Consider the following 19,942-nt stretch of genomic DNA (forward strand, 5'->3'; position numbering starts at 1 on the left):
GGACGACTTTCGAGTTTCAAAGGAGCAAAATATCTCTATCTCATGTTGCCTTTTCCATCCGCTGCTGCTGGTTAACCTTACGTATTTATGATTATCGCTCGATTATCTCGGAATGCCGAAAGAACCAAACTACCTTCAAGAAAAACTGACAATAGATCATCTAAAGTTCTGCATTAGTTGCGCTGTTCGCCGTACATAGAATCTGAAGATTCATATGCTATTTGTTAGGAAATTGGAATAGCCGCTCGAACAGAACCCATTATTTGCCTCCTAGCTTCTTCCTGGCTATTTCAAGATTCTTCGCGTTTACCTCCTTTTTTGAATTAAACAACCTCCGTTTTCAATACTCATCAATGTTGCTTATTAAACGAGACCTGTTAGTAGTAGTCGGGACTGGACATGGACAGCCATTAAGGCAGACTCGCATAGGGTTTGTTGATATTAGCCGAAGTAGATAGTGCTCGGGGAGGTATCTCCTGTAGAGCTGCCGCTGGGGGAGAATGGATCCACGTCAGGATGTTCCATGGGCGTGACCCACTGAGCGACCTGCAGATCAAGAGTGTGGGCACGTTGATTGAAGCGGCATTGCCAGCTCTTCACAGCCTTACAGCCAGGTTTCTGGCACATGTGGCCCAAGTAGCACTTTATCGATCGACAAGCGCGGCCACGAGAGCAAGGATGCTGAAGGAGCATGTGTCTAAGGACATCGATGATCGTGTCGGAGACATCGCTATGGTCGAAAGGGCAGCTCATATCACCACATTCTCCGGAAAGATGATAGCTGTTGCAGACTTTGTGGAGCTTGGCCCGGCGGTGGTATTCTTCAAACGCTTCCTGGTTTGGAGGAGGACAATAAGTGTCGATGCGATCTCCGTCTTTATTCACGGGAATAAACTCCTCCGATTTGAGGCTTGGGAGAGGTAGCGTGGTTTGAAAAAATTCCTCGGAGCGACCGACAACCGATGGGGCGGACCATAGCTGCTTAGAGGCACTTTTCTCTTCTTCGTGAGGAGGGGACAGCTGTTGGTTGGGCATGATGTGCTGTTTGATGCAACCATTGCCAAACTTGCAGATGCCCTGATTCTGTGTCAGTCATAAATTTTGCAGGCAACGAGGAGCCGGAATACTACCTTCTGAAAGTGCTTGCACACCGGCTTAACCGTCGGAGCAGTCGGGACAGGCTTGGGCTTGCCATTAATTGAGGCAGCCGGTTTGATGCTGCCGTTTGTATTGGCTAAAGGTGCTGAGGTGAATACAGAGGGCAACTCCCTGATGGGAAGGCCTAAAGATTCAAAGTCGCGGTGGAACGATGCAGCTTTGATAAGGGTGATACGGTCGCTACCCCTATGGGGAGTCAACAGGGAGCCGTATCCAGTATCGTGACATCCAGCAAAATAAATATGCCGGCATTGGTTGAGATCTGCAAAGAGTCGAAACATTTCTGTAGGAAGGCAAGATTTAGCAATGCGAAAGACTCCAACGCTTTCGACAAGTCACTGGAACTCACCCCGGATCTTGAAGTCACTTCCTTCCTTCTTTTCCGCAGCATCTACAAAATCAAATAGATCCTGCGCTCGGGTGAACGCAGCGCAGAACGGAGAGAGGGATCGAGCCTCGTGCCCCGACAGCCCAGCGCGAGCGAATGCTTTGGACAATCCGAGCAGATTGGCGTAGACACGAACCATAATCCGACACTGGTCTGCCTGAGCCCCCATTGTCGAATGCATGAGTTCCTTGATCGAGTCACTCAGCTCACGAGCTGCATTAATTCCGCCTTCACTCCCGGCCTTGACGAAGTGTTCCTTGAACTACGTGGGGTTGTCAGTACCCCTGTCATTAAACAAGTCCATGCTAAACTCACATGATAACCATCGCCATCAACAAGAACAAGCACGAACGGATTGCGCTCCTGTAGCCGCATTAGCTCTCCATACCTGGTTTCGCAGCTTGGAAGCTCCTACCTGACCGCGGGCCTGCTTTTTGTATTTCTCCCTACCATCCTTCACTTCCTCGTAGTCGCTCTTCAAAGCACTGTAGTCATCCAGCAAGCTCCGAAACTGGGTGAGCAAGTCTTGGAGGCTGGCATGGTGCTGCTCGTTTTCCCGGGACAGGGATGAGACGTGGCTGTTCAGGGCATCTATATCCGCGTCCCGCAGCATGTTGACAGAGGATGGGAAGGCACGCGCCTGTCCCAGAATCCAAAGAAGGGTGCAACGGAACCGGCGAACATCAATAGTGGACCGAACAGGGCAGCAGCGAGAAAGAAGCAAGAGGTCTGGCGCCTGCCCTTTGCGCAATTATAAGAAGGGGAAAACAAAAATAAATTATGTTGAAAAGACAGAGAAGGCGGTCAGCAATTGTCCCGCATCACGTGAACTGATACTATATAACAAAGGTCCATGAATAGTATTCGCTTTGTAGAAAGAACCATTGAAACTACAAAGAAAATCTGTCCCAGATACTGTTCCAGAACTGGCTAAGGAAGATCTGGAAGCATTTCCAGCTCAACAAACTCCTCCACTACGCGGAGTATGGACTCAACCGAATCAACAAATCCGAAATACCCCATCTTTTTGGCCTTGGTCGTGCTAATTATGCAATGACAAGGGTTAGCAACCGTCAGGTACATTGAAGGAGAGGATTGTGTTCTACCTTAGCATAATTGGCTGACCTGAGATAATGGCCAAGTCCGTGAAGCCAAACACCCGGTCGATATCTCGGAGTTTTTTCTCCCGGAGACCATGCCTCTCGGCGATTTCGGACCAAGCCTTCTGGATTTCGGGCTTTTTGGCCCATTCAGCCAGGGTAAACCGATATCGCGACTTCCCCGGAGGACCATAGCCACGCGGAGGTCGGTCCGGGGAGGTGAGGGTCTGATACTGAGCGTCGTCGCTTGTATCGGGACCTGTCCAAGGCATCTTAAACCGTTTGGCCAGCTGAGGCCAAAACTTGGCCCATGTGAATAGGCAGTCGTCAGATGCATTGAAGCTTTCATTTTCGGCCTGTTTAGTTAGCACGGTCCATTCGGCGAGGTACGCATTGGCCTGTGCGGACGAAATAGTAGTATGTGTTTCCCACGCGACCAGGTCCCCAGGATACTCAAGGGGCTTGTTGAGGTACTTCTGTACTGTGGCATAGATGGCCAAGGGATAACATAGATTCATGGCAGCATCGGGCACTGCACCGGCGATATGGGAGGGTCTAGTTGTGTTCCAGCCTATCTGATGCTTCTTTGTGAATGATTGCAGATAGTCCTCCTGGTGGTAGTAAAAATTCGATCCCATTAGAACCCGAGGATCTGATTCCTCTTGTGGGGGAATGCCAGGGCCGTGGTGTAAGCCATAGTATTTGGCGCCCAGCTGCAGTAAGATACGCTTGGGGATTGTGTTGTTCAGCTCCAGGCCTTCCAGAAAGTTCGAGAGCAGACGCTCTGCCAGATGTTCATGAGACTATGACTTTGTGATCCTTTTCGATTTTTTGTCACTCACTATTGAGTCTGACCAACTCATCTTCCGCACTCCATATGCCTCGTCCGTCCGCGGGTACTGGCTGGATGTAGGCGAAGAAAAAGACATAGTCAGCGCGAATGTTTCTCTCCGCTAACTGCGCTGCAACCTGTTCTGGTGGCTGCAAAAGATCAACCGATACGTGTTCAACATGGTCTGGCCATGAGCCATGCGGAGGCCGCCGAGACAATGCATAGATCTTTTTCCACCGACGAGGGGATTCGCAAAGGACTTTGAGCTGGTATGTGCCTGAGATGCCATTGCTACCCGTGACAATTGCGGTCAAGCCTTTAATGTCACGGGGAAATATTGGAAGACCATGGTATATTGATTTGGACTGGATTTCTTGGGACATGATGGGCTGGCCTTGATTGTCCAGTTCTTCAGGAGAGTCTTATCCTCAAAATATATTTCTTGTTAACCCCGCCCGCAAGGCGACATCATTAGCACTTGATTTCTAATCTCTCCGACCGTCAATCCAGCGGCCAAAAATTAAACCGTGCCTACCTGTTTCTTGTGATTTTGCATCATGCTGGCTACAACACATCTCGGCATTCTTATACAATGTTCTACAGACCCCGGCCGTGCATAATGTGGTCCGAGCTTCCGAGTATGCCGTCATAACAGCCGGGGTTCGAGTTGCAGTATAGACTTATTTCTCTCCGCCAAGAACCTACTTATTCCATGAGAGGAATTGCGGAATGGACCAAGGCATGGCATGTAAACGCGGACTCGGTTGTTCTTCTGATCACCAAATGGCCCGCTAATACTATCTCGGTATGCAGTATGTCAAGACCCCACATCTGCCATGTGAAACCGTCAGGGATCGACGGGGGGATCGGTTACATCAAATCCGCCCGGGAGCTGCGGCTCGATCCAAGCCTCGGTTGGTCGCACAAGCCATATGATCCCTGCGACGGACATTTAAACGTTCCGAATTCCCACAATTGTCGTTTAATGAGCAGATGAACACATTCTTGCGACCGCCACCATGAGATACGTTCTGTTTTCCCTTAGCGCGCTCGTATTTTACGCCATCTTCTACTTCTCTTTCGTCAATGGACTCAATGCCCTCGCCGAGAAGTCTGTCGCCTCCGGGAAACTTCCGGGCGTCAATGAGCCTTTGCGCACAGTGTATACTGGCGTTGAGCCAGTAGATCGTCTGCTGGCCATATTGACGACCTTTTTCTATCCCGCTCTGGACGGCCAGAATGCCACGCTGTTGCTGCATAGCATTGGATTTTCCGGAACTTTCGGAGCTGCTTGGACTCTTGTTGTCCTGGAGTCCTGGAGAAAGGGAAATACGGGAACAATCGCTGCTTAGTATGTAACACTTAGAGTGGCTTTGCAAGCTCAATTGCTGACCGTATATGTAGTCCCGCCGTTTTTGGCCTGATGGCGCAGGTTTTCACGTTCGCTTTTGCAACTCCCTTGATTTGCGGACTTCAGCTGGGTTGCTCCATCACAGCAAAACGGCCCCATGCTGACAACATCCGCGTTCCGCGTGCTGTGTTGGCTTCTCTGCCTCTAATTTTTGTAATTGGATTTATGGTGCCAACCAACGCGATGGTGCTGCCCGCTCCAGCGTTGATCTCCGTGGATTTGAAGCAGATTGCGATCGCAATCTGGCAGCCCTGGCCAGCCTATGTCTCCATTTTGGCCACTCTTTCGTACTTCGTTTTATCACCGCTCTTCCCTAATAACCACCGTGCCTCCATGTCCAGTCTGCGATGGGTCTACGCGTTTGCATTTTTCAATGCAGCCGTTCCGCACCTGGTTTCGTGGACTGTGTCTCTATCGTCGGTCCTTGTCCCTGCCATATACAATGATCGATTCCTTGATGCTCTGCACCCGGCGAACGTGTTTTCAGTTCCGCTCCCGTGGTCTGGCCAGACGGTCGATACGGTGGCAGAGGGAGTGCATTTCTTCCTGCGCTGGGATTATATGATCGGATCCGCCGGCATCCTGCTCTGGGCGTTGAAACTATATACCGTCGCTCATAAGCAGATTTTGAGCACCGTGTGCTGGTCAGGTCTGCTCCTCAAGGTCGGACTGCTGACGGTATTTGCTGGTCCTGCCGGAGCAGCTGTTGAACTGATGTGGGAGAGGGATGAACTAGTGTTCAGCGAGACTGGAGGCACTAGACAGCAAGTCACAAAGGCCAAGAAATCTTCCTAGGGGAAGAACTAGCCGTACAGAGATTTTGGAAAGCGGGTTAACAACCCTTTAGTTGATCATGGACACTCGATGATCTATACCCCTTTCAGGATATCGGGGATTGCAGTCTCCGAGATCAATAGAAAGAGCATCCAATGCCAAAATTTAATTCAAATCGCGTGCTCAAAATGTATTGTTCTGAAGAAATTGTGAATGGCCCTGGAGCTGCTTCCATCCTTTTGAACGCGTTTTATCGATAAGCATCCATGACATCATTCTTTTTCTTTCTTTCTTTTTTTTTTTTTTGCGACAGATTGTCTCTGCAAGGGGCTTTGCTTTTCCAGAAAATATCCCTTGCAACCATTAGAGTAGGTCTGGCAATGATAATTCTGAATCTATAAGCCTTGAGAACCAAACCCAATGTCAATATCTTGGTTCGACCACTAAAACGGACCAACCGGGGAAATGGTCACTTGATGACGCTGTCAACGACCGACTCGGGTGACCAAAATGGGACCTCCAGGTGCAGAGACCGGGTTACCCGGACGCGGATACACTCCGATCAACTGTCCTCAATATCCGCTACTTGCTTCGCCCCCAGTCCATGCCGTCTGATCCATCACCATGGAGCCAAGCAGCTCCTCTCAGCCCGGTCATCGCGAGACTAGCACCAGTGAAAGCGATGAGCTGAGTACAACAGCCACTCACACAAGGCGAGGATCCGGGTACGAGACCGTTCGCTCCGATACCCTCAGTCGGCTCGCGACCAACCTCAACCAAGTCGAGCTAGAACGCATCAACACCTACCGACTCCAACATCGCTCTACTGTCGGATCAGGCCCAGGCCCTGCACCACGCGAGGAATGGCTACCTCTCGGGGCTGGCAAGCCGTATCCCCCCGATCTACCGGACCCTGAGCAATATATAGTGGAGTTCACTGATGCCAATGACCCTCTACATCCCCAGAATTGGCCGTTGAGACGGAAAGTTCTCATTTCGGCTGTGTTGGCATATTCCACTTTTGTAGCCTCCTTTGCCAGTGCTATTTTCTCCTCTGCTGTGACAGAGATCGGGCCTGCCTTTCACGTCAGTACTGAAGTGGCCATTCTTGGAGTGACCCTGTACGTGTTGGGGTTTGCTTCGGGCCCTACCCTTTGGGCCCCTGCAAGTGAATTGATTGGTCGTCGATGGCCAATATTTGTCGGTCTATTCGGTTTTTCGATCTTTACTATCGCCACGGCGACCAGTAAAGACGTCCAGACTCTGATGTTGACTCGGTTCTTCGCCGGCTTTTTCGCAGCCAGCCCGCTCTCTATTGTGCCAGCAGTATTTGCCGACATTTATAATAACCAGACCCGTGGAATTGCAGTTGCCATGTTTGCTATGGCAGTGTTTGTCGGTCCATTTGCATCACCTTTTACTGGTGGCTTCATCACAATGTCATATCTGGGCTGGCGATGGACGATGTATATTGCATCCATCATGGGATTTCTGGCCACTGTCCTTCTTCTTCTCTTCCAAAGAGAAACCTACGCCCCTGCTGTTCTCGTGGAAAAGGCTATGATTTTGCGAAGGCAAACACATAACTGGGGTATCCGCGCGCGACAGGAGGAAGTTGAACTTGATTGGGAGGACTTGATAACGAATAACTTCAGCCGACCATTCCGCATGCTCTTTACTGAGCCTATTGTGTTCCTAGTGAGTACAACCAAGTCGAATTTACCCTTGTCTTGAAGAGACGCTAATTTCAATCTAGATATCCCTCTGGATGAGTTTTGTCTATGGTCTCATTTATGCACTTTTGGGTGCTTACCCGGTTGTGTTTCAAGGCGTGCATGGCCAGAACCTGGGAGTTGGAAGTCTTCCATTTATTGGACTGATTGTCGGAGAGCTTTTGGGGGGAGTCTACATCCTGTACGACCAGAGGGCATACGCCAAAAAGCTTGCCGCCAATAACAACGTTCCGATTCCCGAGTGGAGACTGCCGCCTTCTATTCTTGGCGGAATCTGCTTTACCATCGGACTATTCTGGTTTGGATGGACCGGATGGACAAGGTCGATCCATTGGATGGCCCCAACGGCCAGTGGTGTCGTAACCGGCTTCGGGATATATGTTATCTTCATACAGTGTTTCAACTATTTGATCGACTCATATTTGATGTTGTAAGTCAACCTATTATGCCCTGATGCTGACTCAATCCTAACCTCCTCATCAGTGCTGCATCCGTTTTCGCCGCCAACACAATCATTCGGTCTGCTGTTGGAGCAGCGTTTCCTCTCTTTTCGAAACAGATGTTCCAAAATCTAGGAATCCAGTGGGCGGGAACTCTTTTAGGCTGTCTAGCCCTCATTATGGTGCCTATTCCATTGGCATTCATAAAATGGGGGCCTGCATTGAGGAAAATGTCCAAGTTCGCGCCTACATCTGGGCCGATGGCAGAGAAGCGGCCGGAAAAAGAACCCCGGGCTACCGTTTAGCATTTCAACACAATGCAAGATATCCGCCGCTTTATTTGTGTCAGTCAGTCAAATGAGACTTGTCGGAACTTCTACGTACGATATTCGGTGAATTTCTAGTTGTGGTCACGACATTCATACTGACTGCAGCCAAGACATTTGCCTTGCCTACTTTCAACAGCGAAGGTCGATTTAGCTATCTATATTTAGTTGCATCCTTATTGAAAGCACTTCAAGTCTGTAAGTAACACAGAAATAGTGCCGGAAGAAAACTGTGGATCAAAATTGGTCGGCTGGCTCCGTCCGGTTCATGCCAATCGACCTGGACCCTGTTCATCTTCAGAGGCCAAGATAAGATAGCGCATCCACATGACTCGAGCAAGAATTTATTTTGGCGTTTCAGGTCTATATATATATATATATATATATTTTTTTTTTTTTCTTTTTCAATATGACCAATCTCTTATGAACAAAGTCAGGTCCTACAAGTTTGGCCGTAGCTGTCACGATTTTTTTCTCTCGTGGCCCACCGGCTTGCCGAGTCCCCATCCATGGAAATGGAACTGTCGGCAAGTCGGCAATCACCCCATTCGGCCTCATATTATTGAGTCCCGCCAAGTCCGCCGAGCCCGCCAAGGTCGGAGGCGGAGGGCGCGGGTGGGCAGACATGGGCAAAAATTTTTTGTCTTATCGGGGGAATATGGTTGGCTATCTTGATTTCTTCTGTTACTGGCATTCCTTTCCTTTATAGAATCTCTGCTTTAACAACTTCTTAGATACGCCTCTTCGGCTGTGAGGCCATTTTGCAGGATATATGAAAATTTGACCGTCATCATGGGCTTCAAGACTTGGATACATGACACAAACTTGCGCGTTGCCCGCAGCCCCGTGGGGAGATGGTTTCGACTAGAAAATTCAGGCCATGTGAGTGATCTATGGCGTGAACTTGCTACTTGCTAATATCACATAGCCAATGGAGAGAAAGGGTAGCTTTTTCTTCACGGAACTTCGCGCCGGCCTAGCAACATTCTTTGCCATGGCATATATCATTTCCGTCAACAGCAACATCACTTCAGAAACTGGCGGTACCTGTGTTTGCCCGCCGGAAGGAATGGCGGACTACTGTGCAACCAACTCCGAGTACCTCATTTGTGTGCAGGAAGTCAAGCGTGATATCGTTACCGCCACTTCTGCTATAGCTGCTCTTTCGACGTTTTGCATGGGCCTATTTGCTAACCTACCTATTGCACTGGCACCTGGTATGGGATTGAATGCGTACTTCGCCTACACCGTCGTCGGTGTTCACGGATCCGGCATGATCCCGTACGATGTCGCGCTGACCGCGGTGTTTGTAGAGGGTTGGGTCTTTTTGGGCCTAACCTTGATTGGCATGCGCCAATGGCTTGCTCGCGCTCTACCAGCGTCGATTAAACTTGCGACCGGTGTTGGGATTGGACTATACCTTGCTCTAATCGGCTTGACATACAGCGCGGGAATCGGATTGGTGCAGGGTGGTTCAGATACTCCGATTGAGTTGGCCGGCTGCGCATCACAATTCATCGACTCTAGCACCGGAGAGTGTTTGAGTAGTGAGAAGATGCGCAGTGCCACCATGTGGGTGGGCATTTTCTGTGGTGGTGTTCTCACGGCCATGCTCATGATGTACCGCATCAAGGGTGCTGTGATCATTGGCATTTTGCTTGTCTCCATTATTTCCTGGCCCCGTACCACACCCGTGACCTACTTTCCCTATACGGAACTGGGAACAAGCATGTTCGACTTTTTCAAGCAGGTCGTCACCTTCCATCCGATCGAGCATACCCTTGCTGCTCAGAAGTGGGACATCTCTGGACATGGCGGCCAGTTCGGACTGGCGTTCATCACTTTTCTTGTAAGTTATCTTTTTGACGCTGACTTGGAAAGATACCAACTAACATGAAATTTTAGTACGTCGATATTCTGGATACAACTGGCACCATGTATTCAATGGCCCGCTTTGCTGGCGCTATTGACGAGCGCACGCAAGATTTCGAAGGCAGTGCCATCGCCTATGTAAGAGTCATTTCCTCTTCTTTCTGATACTGCCATGAATGCTAACTGGAATACTAGATGGTCGACGCCATCTCCATCTCGATCGGTTCCCTCTTAGGCAGCCCTCCGGTGACGGCATTTGTCGAGTCCGGCGCCGGAATCTCCGAGGGAGGGAAAACTGGATTGACCTCGTGCATGACTGGCTTCGCCTTCTTCATCGCTGTGTTTTTCGCACCAATTTTCGCATCCATTCCTGCATGGGCGACGGGTTGCACGCTCGTCATCGTGGGTGCATTGATGGCCAAGTCTGCTGCAGATATCAACTGGCGATACTACGGCGATGCCATCCCAGCATTTCTTACTATTGCTATCATGCCTTTCACCTACAGTATCGCCTATGGTCTTATTGCTGGAATTCTCAGCTATATCACCCTAAACGGCGTCGCATGGATACTAGAGACGATCAGTGGTGGCCGCATTGTCCCACCTAACAAAGAGGAGTCCGACCCTTGGTCTTGGAAGGTACCTGGTGGTTTATTCCCGCCGTGGGTGAAGCGTGCAGCTCATGGCCAGAAGGACTTTTGGCGCCGAGATGAGGAGAGTGTTGGGTCGAAAGAAGTGGCTTCGTTCGCATCTTCTCAGGAACGTGTTGCTGTTGTGGATAAACACGCTGATGGTGCCAAGGAAGGAGAAAAATCGATATAAAAGGCTTCTAAAAAGGATGGGAGATGGTATTCTCGGGTGTTCTACTGTTTCTAATGTGTCATAGCGAATGTGACTTTTATAGCCATCTGGTTTGATATCATCACAGATGCTACCAATTATAATACAAGACAAAGAAATATAGTCTATATATCTCTTGGTTTGCGTAGGGCGTCGCTTAAGATCAATACCGTTGGGCATACTTAGGGTCCAATCAGATATCCCGTGAGGCTGAATGAGGCCCAAGTGATCTAGAACTCCCGGATGATACTTATACCCGACAATAACGGAGGTCACGGACCTCGGTAGTTCAGTAGTTCAAGAGTGGTGAGAGATCAGCACCTACTAATGAAGTCATAATGTCGGTAGTTGTCAGGGTGCATAAAATAGCGCACCCGCCAAAATGCAGATCGGGGTTCGTGCAGTCCCATATCTTGGGTTTATATGTATGGCAGCAGAGGAGCTGCTAGACCGGATCTCACCGCTGTCCGAGAACTGGACTCGTCTTCCGCCAACCAGATCATGGACCGTGTTCAGAGTCAAGCGTCGTTGAGTGAGGCCAAGATGCATGTTGATGATCTGCTAGAGCGTGGAGCACTAGCAAAATCAGAAAAGTTGATTGAGATTTACAATGAGGTTCAACGACTGCAGGAATTCGGGGAAAAAGCCCAGCGCCGTGAGGATGTCATGGAAAACAATGGCTTTGTATCCCATCTCCTTTCTCTGGTTCACCAGGTCGCATCTGTACTTGAACTCGATTGACGCAGGGTCTCTAAGACATGCAATCCGGAGAACTAGTCATGCCTTTCCTTTCGCCGTTTCCGGTGATCGTGATCCTTGCAGATGGATACATGAGTGGTTCCTCGTACTTGCATATGATTTCTTTAAGGCATGCACTAACCTTGACCAGGCATTCCCCGATAATCCCAAATCGTCCGATGTGCCGGGAGGCCCACCAAGCTGGGGAGTTCTTTTCTATCGGTCGACCAAGCATCTCCCAGTCCGCAATCCATTAGACCTCGGTTACTGACGCGCGGTACCACCATTGAGAATGATATCCCTGTCATGTCAGAAGGGCGCAACAGTTGGAGTCCCGTAAATGGGCATGACTGCAATGAAGATGGTCATGGGACGAACAAGTCTCTGCCATATGTGTTGAGCCTTCAGTACGTTATGCCATTCCCGCAAGTAAGACCTGTGTCCAACTAACACACTGGTTAGCCTCAATTATCACACAGTCATCCTGACCGTTTGCCGGTTTTCTCAAATACCTTCCAAAGATGAAGAGTATGGGGAAGATGGCGCAAGTCTGCAGGAGGCCCGTCAACGAGCCTGATAGCTTTTGTGTCCAGCCGGACAGTCATAGTACGGGGGTCCTCCTATCGATGGCCACATGGCATGGGCTTGCTGCGGCTATGCCAGGTCACCTTCAAGCAGATGGGAGTGATTCTGCCTCCAGGGACAGACATTCTGTCCCTGACTTTGCGATGAGGCAGTGGAGCCCTGAGAACCCTGAGGATCAGAAATCATTGAACAGCCAGAATCCCACCTTTGCGCATTCATGAAATGGGGCCAGGTGGAGGAAATCGTCATGAATGTGTCTCAGGGAAAATTCGATGATATGGATATCGCTGCTAGTCGAGACACATCCACCAGCCAGGCGAGGGTGAGTCTAGGAACGCCAGGAGTGTAGATAGGGCAACACACCGAGAAGACATACACTGATATCTTGTTCGTTTTGAGCCAGTTCAAAAACAATGAAGGAGATATTCAATCAGCCTACTGCTGTTGAAGAAGGAGAGTGGAAGGGAAGGGGGAAATCACAGTTGACACCCGCGTGAAGCCAAGATTATTGCCAGCGCCTGGATTCTTCTCCGGTCACGGGGCAACAGTGGATCTCCAGCCGTAAACCAAGTCTATAAAAAGATGGAATTAATAACCGCGAACTCTTGGTTGCGTAAACCAGTTCAAACAAAGTCAGTCAAGGAATCATGGAAGAGCCAGAGCATGTTGCGTGCGCAAGAAGTATTATCATTACTATTACCTCGTCTGCCATAGAACTGCCATAGAAAAGAAAGAAAGCGATATCCTTGTCCTCAACGCTGCGTTCAGTCGATTCCGAACCCCGTTCCCCTCTCAACCACCATGTCCATCCCTCATAATAACATCACATACATGGGTATTCATAACAACAAGACTCGCGCCGCACAAAAGCTGAGCAAGACATCCAGCAGGAGCCAGCCTGCGCTGTTGAGTTGAAGCGCGACGGTCCCCGCCATAAGCAAGATCGTGGGCTGCACATGGTTTGCAACATGGACGATGGAGCCGAAAATAGTGGCAATCGCACGTCTACCCGGTGGTTTCGTAGGATTCCTTCTCGGCTTTCCGTTTCAGCCAGCGCCGGTAGATGAAGAGCGAGATGATGCCACAGCCGACCAGGAACACGATGCAGAACACCAGGACCACACCGGGGTTCTCGGAAGCCCAGTTCTTTCGCTTGATCAATGAATGGATATTGGGGGATGGAGAACGTTCAACCAGACCGATCGCAGCCATGGTGAGATAAACGTGCGCGTGGAATTTGGGGATCAACTGCGTCGGCCTGTGGTTAGAGATCAAGACCTTTTGTCAGGAAGCCAAGAGAGCGTACAGAAGATGGAGAGGGTTTCTCAGTGGAAACGATAGAGGAGATGATCGGCAGTCTGTGGACTGTGCAGAGCACGGATTAACACGATCGTTCAGGTGACCGGGTAGATGATAAATGGATAAACGACGGAGGTGTGAAGGGGAAAATGCGAAGGGGAAATGGAAGGAGGGAAGCACATACGGTGACACCGGGGTCCAGAAACACAAAGAAGCTAAGCACCAGCTGCTCCAGACAACATCCACCGTCTCAGTATTGCGTAGGAGGAGGGAAATCGAGGAGTGAGTAGCTGTTTCCCTGCTTCGGCAGCCAGCGGAGATCAAGCTAGTCGATGATGCTGCCATGCTCCCCCGGTCGGTGTCTACAGCACCCTTGCCAATACGGCCCGTGATTGGTATCCAGCAAATCTCGAGCCATGGTTACACCTTCCGTGATGCTCAACCGCTAAGGAACATTGCAGTCATGGACGTCAGTGTTCGAAGTATACTTACTATGTGGGCATAGCTCCCCACATGATCAGCGTGATCGACACATACACTGCACGCCACAGCTGTGATATACTATATATGTCTATCATAGGAGCCAAAGCCACCTCTGCTTTTCTGGCGATAAGCATTTGCCGACCGAGCCGGGAGACAGACAAGTGAAGTGAATTTCTTGACGTCATCTATATATGTATATCACGTGATCAACTATACACTGTACATTGTCGTGCAAGGAAATCAAGTCAACACGTCCAGGAAACAATGTCGCCCAAATAGCAATGCGACGTTATTCAAAGACCTCAGGAACCCCATGCCAATCCCCTGGGTGCTTTGCCTTTCGCACTGAATCCTTGGGCAGAATTTTTTGAAGATCTTGGTTGTGGGTCAACGTCGCCAACGAAAATATCGTCAGCCCGGAGCTGTCTACAAGATTTGGATCTGCCCCTGCCTTAAGGAGGAGCTGCGCTACTTCATAATTCGACCGCCAGCATGCAACGAACAGAGGTGTTGAACTGAAGCGTCCACCCCGAGCATTGATATCGAGTTCCGGGTCGGAGGCAAGGATGGCCTTGACAACTGGCACCAATCCGAATGACGCCGCGTAGTACAATGGCTCCGTGGACTGAATACTCTCAAAGCTCACATCTCCGACGAGTGTTTGCACCCATACTCCGAAGTTGCCTCGATTAGGAAGATGTCTGGAATCAAACAAACGCTTGACGAGCTCACGATCATAGCCGTCGAATTCACACGACAAGCCATGTGTGGCCCAAAACTGCGCCGCATATTTCAAAAAAAGGTGGGTTTTTTCGCGCTCGTGAGTCATTTGAGAAGACGGCGTAGCTCCAGGCCGGAAGTTCTCCAGACAGAGGTAAGTGAGACATTGGCGCATAATGATTTGGTCGGCGGTCGTAGGGTCCAGACTAAAATATTTCACCCTGGATGAACTAATCCACTCAGATGTGAGGAAGTCCTTGATAGAAGCGTGGGCCAGGACCACAGATCCAAATTTGTCTTGCGTGATGAGTCCCTGGCAGATCTGGAGCAGGATCCGTGGAGACACTAGTTCCATATCATCGTCAAAGACAGTGCATGTCTCCTCCAGCACAACTGCCACGTTGAGCTCGCGCAGGGTGAGCGTTCGCTTGGAGAAACTGAGCCAGAAAAGCGCCGCGCGGGCGAGCTCCCAGTCACTGGGCTCGATTCTTTCCAGGATGTTGACATATGTTTCGCGCAGTGTGCCTGGTAATGTCTGCAATGCTTTTCGAATTGCCTTGGGAGTTCGCTTTGTACTGAGGCTGTCTAGAGATAGTTGTGCCCAGCGGAACCTGTGAAGAAGTCAGACTGCGCACATTGTGGTAAACATCTGGTACTAACGATCCGTCGGCGCCCTTGACCAAGGTCCTCCAAATTTCGTCTTTGAGCTTAGCGCTTAGGTTTCTCAACATGTCGTCATGTTCCAATCTGTAATGTACAAAGGTGTCGATGTCGTTTCGTATAATGCTAGCATTCATATAGACTATGCTGGCATGGCGTTCGGAAATCACCTCGGCCGTACCAGTCACCAGAATACGGATATTTGAAGACTGGCTCGAGAGCTTTAATAGAGAACGTTTGATGTATTCCATATGAGAGCTTTCGTTAATTGCATCGATGAGAAGTACAATTGGTCTTTTGCCGAACGTAGCCTTGACGATGGCATCCTCGAGGGTAGAAAGATCGACCGGGTGCCTGTGTGATTGATTCTTGGCATTTTCTTCGTAGAGTGGCCAAATACTATCCAATATCGAGGGTACCGATTCAGAAAGCTGGGCCACAAATGATCCTAGAATATTCACTGGGTCCTGAGACGCAGTGTCGCCGAAAGTGCAGTAAAAGTAAGCGAAATTGATCTCTTGGCCTTTTGTAGTCATAGAAACCAATTCATCAACAGCGTGCGCACTATGAGCCATTAGTGGAGTTAAAGTATACGAAAGTAATCAAACTTACAAAAGCGTTGTCTTTCCGGTTCCAGCTTATTCAGTCAGTGTGTCAGTAAGTGGCTTGCTATGTTCGACTGTCCAAAACGTACATTTGCCCAGGAGGAAGAGAATATTCCGGTACGCGCCATGGTTCCATAGCCAATCTTTGAATGTGCGATCAATAAACCATGCCCCTGTTTGACTGCCGCGTCCCTTGGAAGCTCGCATGTGAATATGGTTCGGACTGACGGGAGCCAACCAGTGAAAAAGATCCTTGTGGGCTGTCTGGATCCGTTCGTCCTTTCGAATTTTCAAGTCATCCTCGAGAGAGCTCGCAAGATTCGTTATTTCTTTGTGTAAGTCCCGTTGAAGGGCAGCACTGTCACTCGTAAGAACAAGAATCAACCATGACTTGACTCTTTCTAAGCGGCTCAGGTAGGCGTTGAATTGATCTTGAGTGAATGGCCATTCCAGCTTCTTCTTCAGTTGCTTGAATTTGCCCGCTGGTTCTTCAAGGTCATGAAGGAGAGACTTTAGGAACTCATGGGTGGTCTTCAGGGTGCTGCTTAGTAGCTCGGGGTCAAAAGCCATAGCTTCTGAGTAAGACGGCAATTTTTCCGAATCTTCAGGCTTGATGTGTACTGAAAGATGTTCCAGTATCCCTTTAAGCGCAAAAAGCTCCTCACTCAATTTTTGAGTGTCGGACCTTGCATCTCGTACTGCTTTTGCGTAGGTTATGGTGGCCGTGATTATCATACCGACATCCACGATCAGTCCCGCAATTGATATTGGATCGGCCATGGTTGAAAAAAAAGATGCACTCGAGCCAGCTACTATATATGGGTTGGAGATTCAAGCAGTCACTACTGGCACCGGCGAATCACCCGCGAGGAACCGTGGAACGATATGCAAATCTGATCGAGTTAGTTTTTAGGGGGCGGGGTAGTTACGTAGTAGTAATTCGTTTGTCATGTTCTAAAGTTGTCCTAAGCTGGCCTAGTGCCTCCTGCAAGTGTTTTATGTACAACAATTATTCCGTTCCCGTGTGCCTCGTATTCGACCCACCTACCACCAATCAAATTGTTTTATGATGATCGTCTTTGGCCTGATTCTGAACTCTGAACCCTGTCGTAAGATACGACGGGAGCTGGTTAAGACGTGGCTTGTTCCTTGAAGTCCTCTGGCTCGCTTTTCAGTCGATTTACGATTTATTCGCCTCATTTCCGTGGCCGTTGTGTCTCCTGCTTTAGGAAGTTTATTTCTTGGCTAGCCACATAGAGCATTCTTGTTGGCTTTGTCGACGGGCAGCGGAATGAATCAACCTGCACGAGCCAGCCGGCTCGTTGATCTTCTGCCCCTCCTAGTAGGGATCAGCTAACATAGCCTGTACAGTGTCGCCTACTGTCACGCTTACTGGCTGGCGAACACGGCTTGTCACAATGGAGCGTCGAGGCTTGTCGCAAATACGAGCTTAATCCTTCTTGCTGTGGTGGCTGACGGGTCCCATGCTTTGACGTGCTTAAAACCAGGCCGCAGCCCATTTTGAGTTGGTTGAAAGTTTCAACGGATTAAATTCCTCACACCCACTAGCATGATTACCGCAAAGATGCTGCTAGTATACGCCCTCTCCTTTATTCCATTAGTGGACGCATGGACCTTCCTTTGGACCAACGCCACGGGCAAAGCTACCATCATCCACAATAGTACCCAGCACCAAAAGTGCACACAGATCAGTCTCGCACAAGGCAAGTTGTTTGAATGGGATCCTGAGAGTGAGGGAGTTTGCGTCGGCATATACTACGATACCGAGTGTAAAACGGCCGGTGGTCTTACGTGTGGTGCGTGGGACAAGAATGCCAGCACGAACTTCGATGCCATTTCAATCTTCCCGTCAGATCAGTCTGCAGCTGTGACAGTCGGGCCTGCTCCAACCACAACGGCGGAATCCTCAAGCTCCCCAGCATCGACTGCCGCAACTACTACCTCCTCCTCCTCCTCCACCTCTTCTTCCTCCACTTCCTCCTCCACACCTCCTTCGACCAGTGTTGCAACGACAGGTAACAAGTCATCGTCGTCTGGCTCGTCTCTCTCGGGCGGAGCAATAGCAGGCATTGTCATCGGAGTAGTAGCCGGTGTCGTCCTAATCGCCGCTTTATTCTTCTTCGTTGGCCGACGGAACCGCAACAACATAGCTGCTGCTGCGAACGCGCAGGCAGATTCCATGCCTCAGGGTCCCTATGCACCACAGGGTCCAACGCCAGATGGAAAGTATGCACAAACTTCATCAATGGATAAATCTGAAAAGCCGCCAACCTCATCGTCTGGTGTGCCCTTAACCCATCCTGCTTTAGGGTCAAGGGTGGCGGAGATTAGTGGAGACAAACCGCCTGCTGAGATGGCTCACACTCCGGTAATGACCGCGCTTGAACTTGAAGGGACAAGTGCCGGTAATCGACAGTTTTACAGATGATTCTGGAGTATTGGCTTCTCTGTGTCGAGTTATGTGGCTTGCTCCCATTTTGGGAAGGGGCAACGTGTATAAAAATAATAGGTTTTCCGGTTTTCTGTTTAGTGGTAGCAAGCGATGATGGGTCTGCTTCTTGATCATTGGGGTTCGGGGTTATTTGGAATTTGGCACTTTCTTATGCAAATATTGACTGTAGTGCCAAGTCCTGGCAGGCAGCGGCTCTCAACGAACGCCCACTTGTTGTATTTCAGCGCTAGAATCGTATGCGGTACGTTATACTCGTCCGTATTCATATCAGGACGACATCGACTGTGTCTGAGGCGCAGAGCTCTTCCGCATTCCCCGTCACGTTGAGCTGGTAGCCTTGCAACATTTTAGCGCAATCCACCAGGACATCTTTCCCCCGCTCCGACAGTCTATGCAAACTCCACAGAAGTGTATGCCGACCCACTATTATTTCCGCTTGCGCTTTTGCTGCTTATTGTTATTGAAATCGTAATATCCTGAGTCTTCTATACATCTAAATTCACGGGTGAAACCCGTGCACGGACCAGGCAAAAGGAACGGCTCAGATCGGGTGACCCTGCGTCACCACTGACCCCAACCCTCCGGGCAAGAATACAAGTTCACCTGTAACAGGTGCCCTCGTCAAGGCAGATAATAATCATGCTCCGCCATGCTATAACAGCAACAGCTCTGATCACCGGCTCCTCGGCCGTCTATTTCTACATTCTCCACCTCAAACTGTCGTCCCGCGTGCAACACGAATCCCACTTCGAGACGCTCTCAGCATCATCTCCACGGCCCACAGCGATCGAGTCGGTTCCCGAGAAAGTGTTCACAGACCATAACTATGCATTCTACGATCGTGCGTCAAAGACAGTCCCACGGGACTCGCTGCCACTAGCGGAGTCCCTTGAGAGCCTTTTCACGAAATACGTCCGTCGCAATATGACGGCATTCTCTCATCTACCGGCTGCATTAATGCTGCGAGCTGTCAGTAAAACTCCAGAACAAAAGCAGAGTTTCAGGACATCGCACATTGCTTCCCTGAACTTCCAAGAGGGGGATCTTATCTGTGGCGCTTATCGGGTCAAGGTGCGCCATGAAAATAAAGTGGAGTTTGAAATGAAGATGCAAACGATGGATTTTGTGGAGGGTCGATTAGCCTTGAACTGCCGAGAGGAGGACGGGGAAGTCGTGTTTTCTACGGATGTGATGATGTGGAAGCCGGCGGATGAGAAGAGGACCATGCCCATGGAAAAGCCTGTTGCTCGCTGGATGCATGAGCTGGCTTCATGGTGGCTAGTGGATTCGGGAGTGCAATATTTGATGGACCTGTAATCATAGTGGTGATATCTTTCTTTGTTAGTTTTGTCTTTCAAATCAAAGTCTTGGGGTAAGATTAAATCAGATGGAAAGTCCTAGTAGTCAAGGCGTTGGCCCTGATCTGGGTTGTCGTAGATGTTGAAAGGAAATGTCAACTCCCACTGCTTTGAATGTAAAACAGGGAGTATATCGAGGCTTGTGTT

The 19,942-nt window shown here is 49.7% G+C and overlaps 11 protein-coding genes across 11 annotated transcripts; 7 read left to right on the forward strand and 4 right to left on the reverse strand.

The window, feature by feature from the left end:
• Positions 1-441: 441 nt before the first annotated feature.
• Positions 442-2,159, reverse strand: N7474_003193 (uncharacterized protein; the record flags this gene model as incomplete). Its single annotated transcript, XM_057194608.1, has 4 exons — positions 442-1,077; positions 1,152-1,441; positions 1,508-1,808; positions 1,962-2,159. 4 exons carry the CDS (start codon positions 2,157-2,159, stop codon positions 442-444), a joined length of 1,425 nt encoding a protein of 474 aa, XP_057055963.1.
• A 489-nt stretch (positions 2,160-2,648) lies between these two features.
• Positions 2,649-3,861, reverse strand: N7474_003194 (SDR family oxidoreductase; the record flags this gene model as incomplete). Its single annotated transcript, XM_057194609.1, has 2 exons — positions 2,649-3,374; positions 3,502-3,861. 2 exons carry the CDS (start codon positions 3,859-3,861, stop codon positions 2,649-2,651), a joined length of 1,086 nt encoding a protein of 361 aa, XP_057055964.1.
• A 636-nt stretch (positions 3,862-4,497) lies between these two features.
• Positions 4,498-5,684, forward strand: N7474_003195 (uncharacterized protein; the record flags this gene model as incomplete). Its single annotated transcript, XM_057194610.1, has 2 exons — positions 4,498-4,829; positions 4,883-5,684. 2 exons carry the CDS (start codon positions 4,498-4,500, stop codon positions 5,682-5,684), a joined length of 1,134 nt encoding a protein of 377 aa, XP_057055965.1.
• Positions 5,685-6,287: 603 nt separating this feature from the next.
• N7474_003196 (MFS transporter) lies at positions 6,288-8,141 on the forward strand (the record flags this gene model as incomplete). Its single annotated transcript, XM_057194611.1, has 3 exons — positions 6,288-7,361; positions 7,420-7,826; positions 7,880-8,141. 3 exons carry the CDS (start codon positions 6,288-6,290, stop codon positions 8,139-8,141), a joined length of 1,743 nt encoding a protein of 580 aa, XP_057055966.1.
• Positions 8,142-8,954: 813 nt separating this feature from the next.
• N7474_003197 (NCS2 family permease) lies at positions 8,955-10,856 on the forward strand (the record flags this gene model as incomplete). Its single annotated transcript, XM_057194612.1, has 4 exons — positions 8,955-9,044; positions 9,091-10,011; positions 10,068-10,172; positions 10,230-10,856. The coding sequence occupies 4 exons, from the start codon at positions 8,955-8,957 to the stop codon at positions 10,854-10,856; spliced, it is 1,743 nt and encodes a 580-aa protein (XP_057055967.1).
• Positions 10,857-11,297: 441 nt separating this feature from the next.
• On the forward strand, positions 11,298-11,615 carry N7474_003198 (uncharacterized protein; the record flags this gene model as incomplete). The annotated part of the gene is made up of 1 exon (XM_057194613.1): positions 11,298-11,615. The coding sequence occupies one exon, from the start codon at positions 11,298-11,300 to the stop codon at positions 11,613-11,615; it is 318 nt and encodes a 105-aa protein (XP_057055968.1).
• A 799-nt stretch (positions 11,616-12,414) lies between these two features.
• Positions 12,415-13,112, forward strand: N7474_003199 (uncharacterized protein; the record flags this gene model as incomplete). Its single annotated transcript, XM_057194614.1, has 2 exons — positions 12,415-12,519; positions 12,966-13,112. 2 exons carry the CDS (start codon positions 12,415-12,417, stop codon positions 13,110-13,112), a joined length of 252 nt encoding a protein of 83 aa, XP_057055969.1.
• A 90-nt stretch (positions 13,113-13,202) lies between these two features.
• On the reverse strand, positions 13,203-13,409 carry N7474_003200 (uncharacterized protein; the record flags this gene model as incomplete). The annotated part of the gene is made up of 1 exon (XM_057194615.1): positions 13,203-13,409. One exon carries the CDS (start codon positions 13,407-13,409, stop codon positions 13,203-13,205), a length of 207 nt encoding a protein of 68 aa, XP_057055970.1.
• Positions 13,410-14,268: 859 nt separating this feature from the next.
• On the reverse strand, positions 14,269-16,744 carry N7474_003201 (ankyrin repeat domain-containing protein; the record flags this gene model as incomplete). The annotated part of the gene is made up of 4 exons (XM_057194616.1): positions 14,269-15,310; positions 15,360-15,923; positions 15,972-15,996; positions 16,054-16,744. 4 exons carry the CDS (start codon positions 16,742-16,744, stop codon positions 14,269-14,271), a joined length of 2,322 nt encoding a protein of 773 aa, XP_057055971.1.
• Positions 16,745-17,549: 805 nt separating this feature from the next.
• On the forward strand, positions 17,550-18,413 carry N7474_003202 (uncharacterized protein; the record flags this gene model as incomplete). Its single annotated transcript, XM_057194617.1, has 1 exon — positions 17,550-18,413. One exon carries the CDS (start codon positions 17,550-17,552, stop codon positions 18,411-18,413), a length of 864 nt encoding a protein of 287 aa, XP_057055972.1.
• Positions 18,414-19,076: 663 nt separating this feature from the next.
• N7474_003203 (uncharacterized protein) lies at positions 19,077-19,754 on the forward strand (the record flags this gene model as incomplete). The annotated part of the gene is made up of 1 exon (XM_057194618.1): positions 19,077-19,754. The coding sequence occupies one exon, from the start codon at positions 19,077-19,079 to the stop codon at positions 19,752-19,754; it is 678 nt and encodes a 225-aa protein (XP_057055973.1).
• Positions 19,755-19,942: the final 188 nt, after the last annotated feature.

This window comes from Penicillium riverlandense, assembly GCF_028828495.1.
Source record: "Penicillium riverlandense strain IBT 135883 chromosome Unknown utg000002l_segment0_segment0, whole genome shotgun sequence".
Taxonomy (NCBI): domain Eukaryota; kingdom Fungi; phylum Ascomycota; class Eurotiomycetes; order Eurotiales; family Aspergillaceae; genus Penicillium; species Penicillium riverlandense.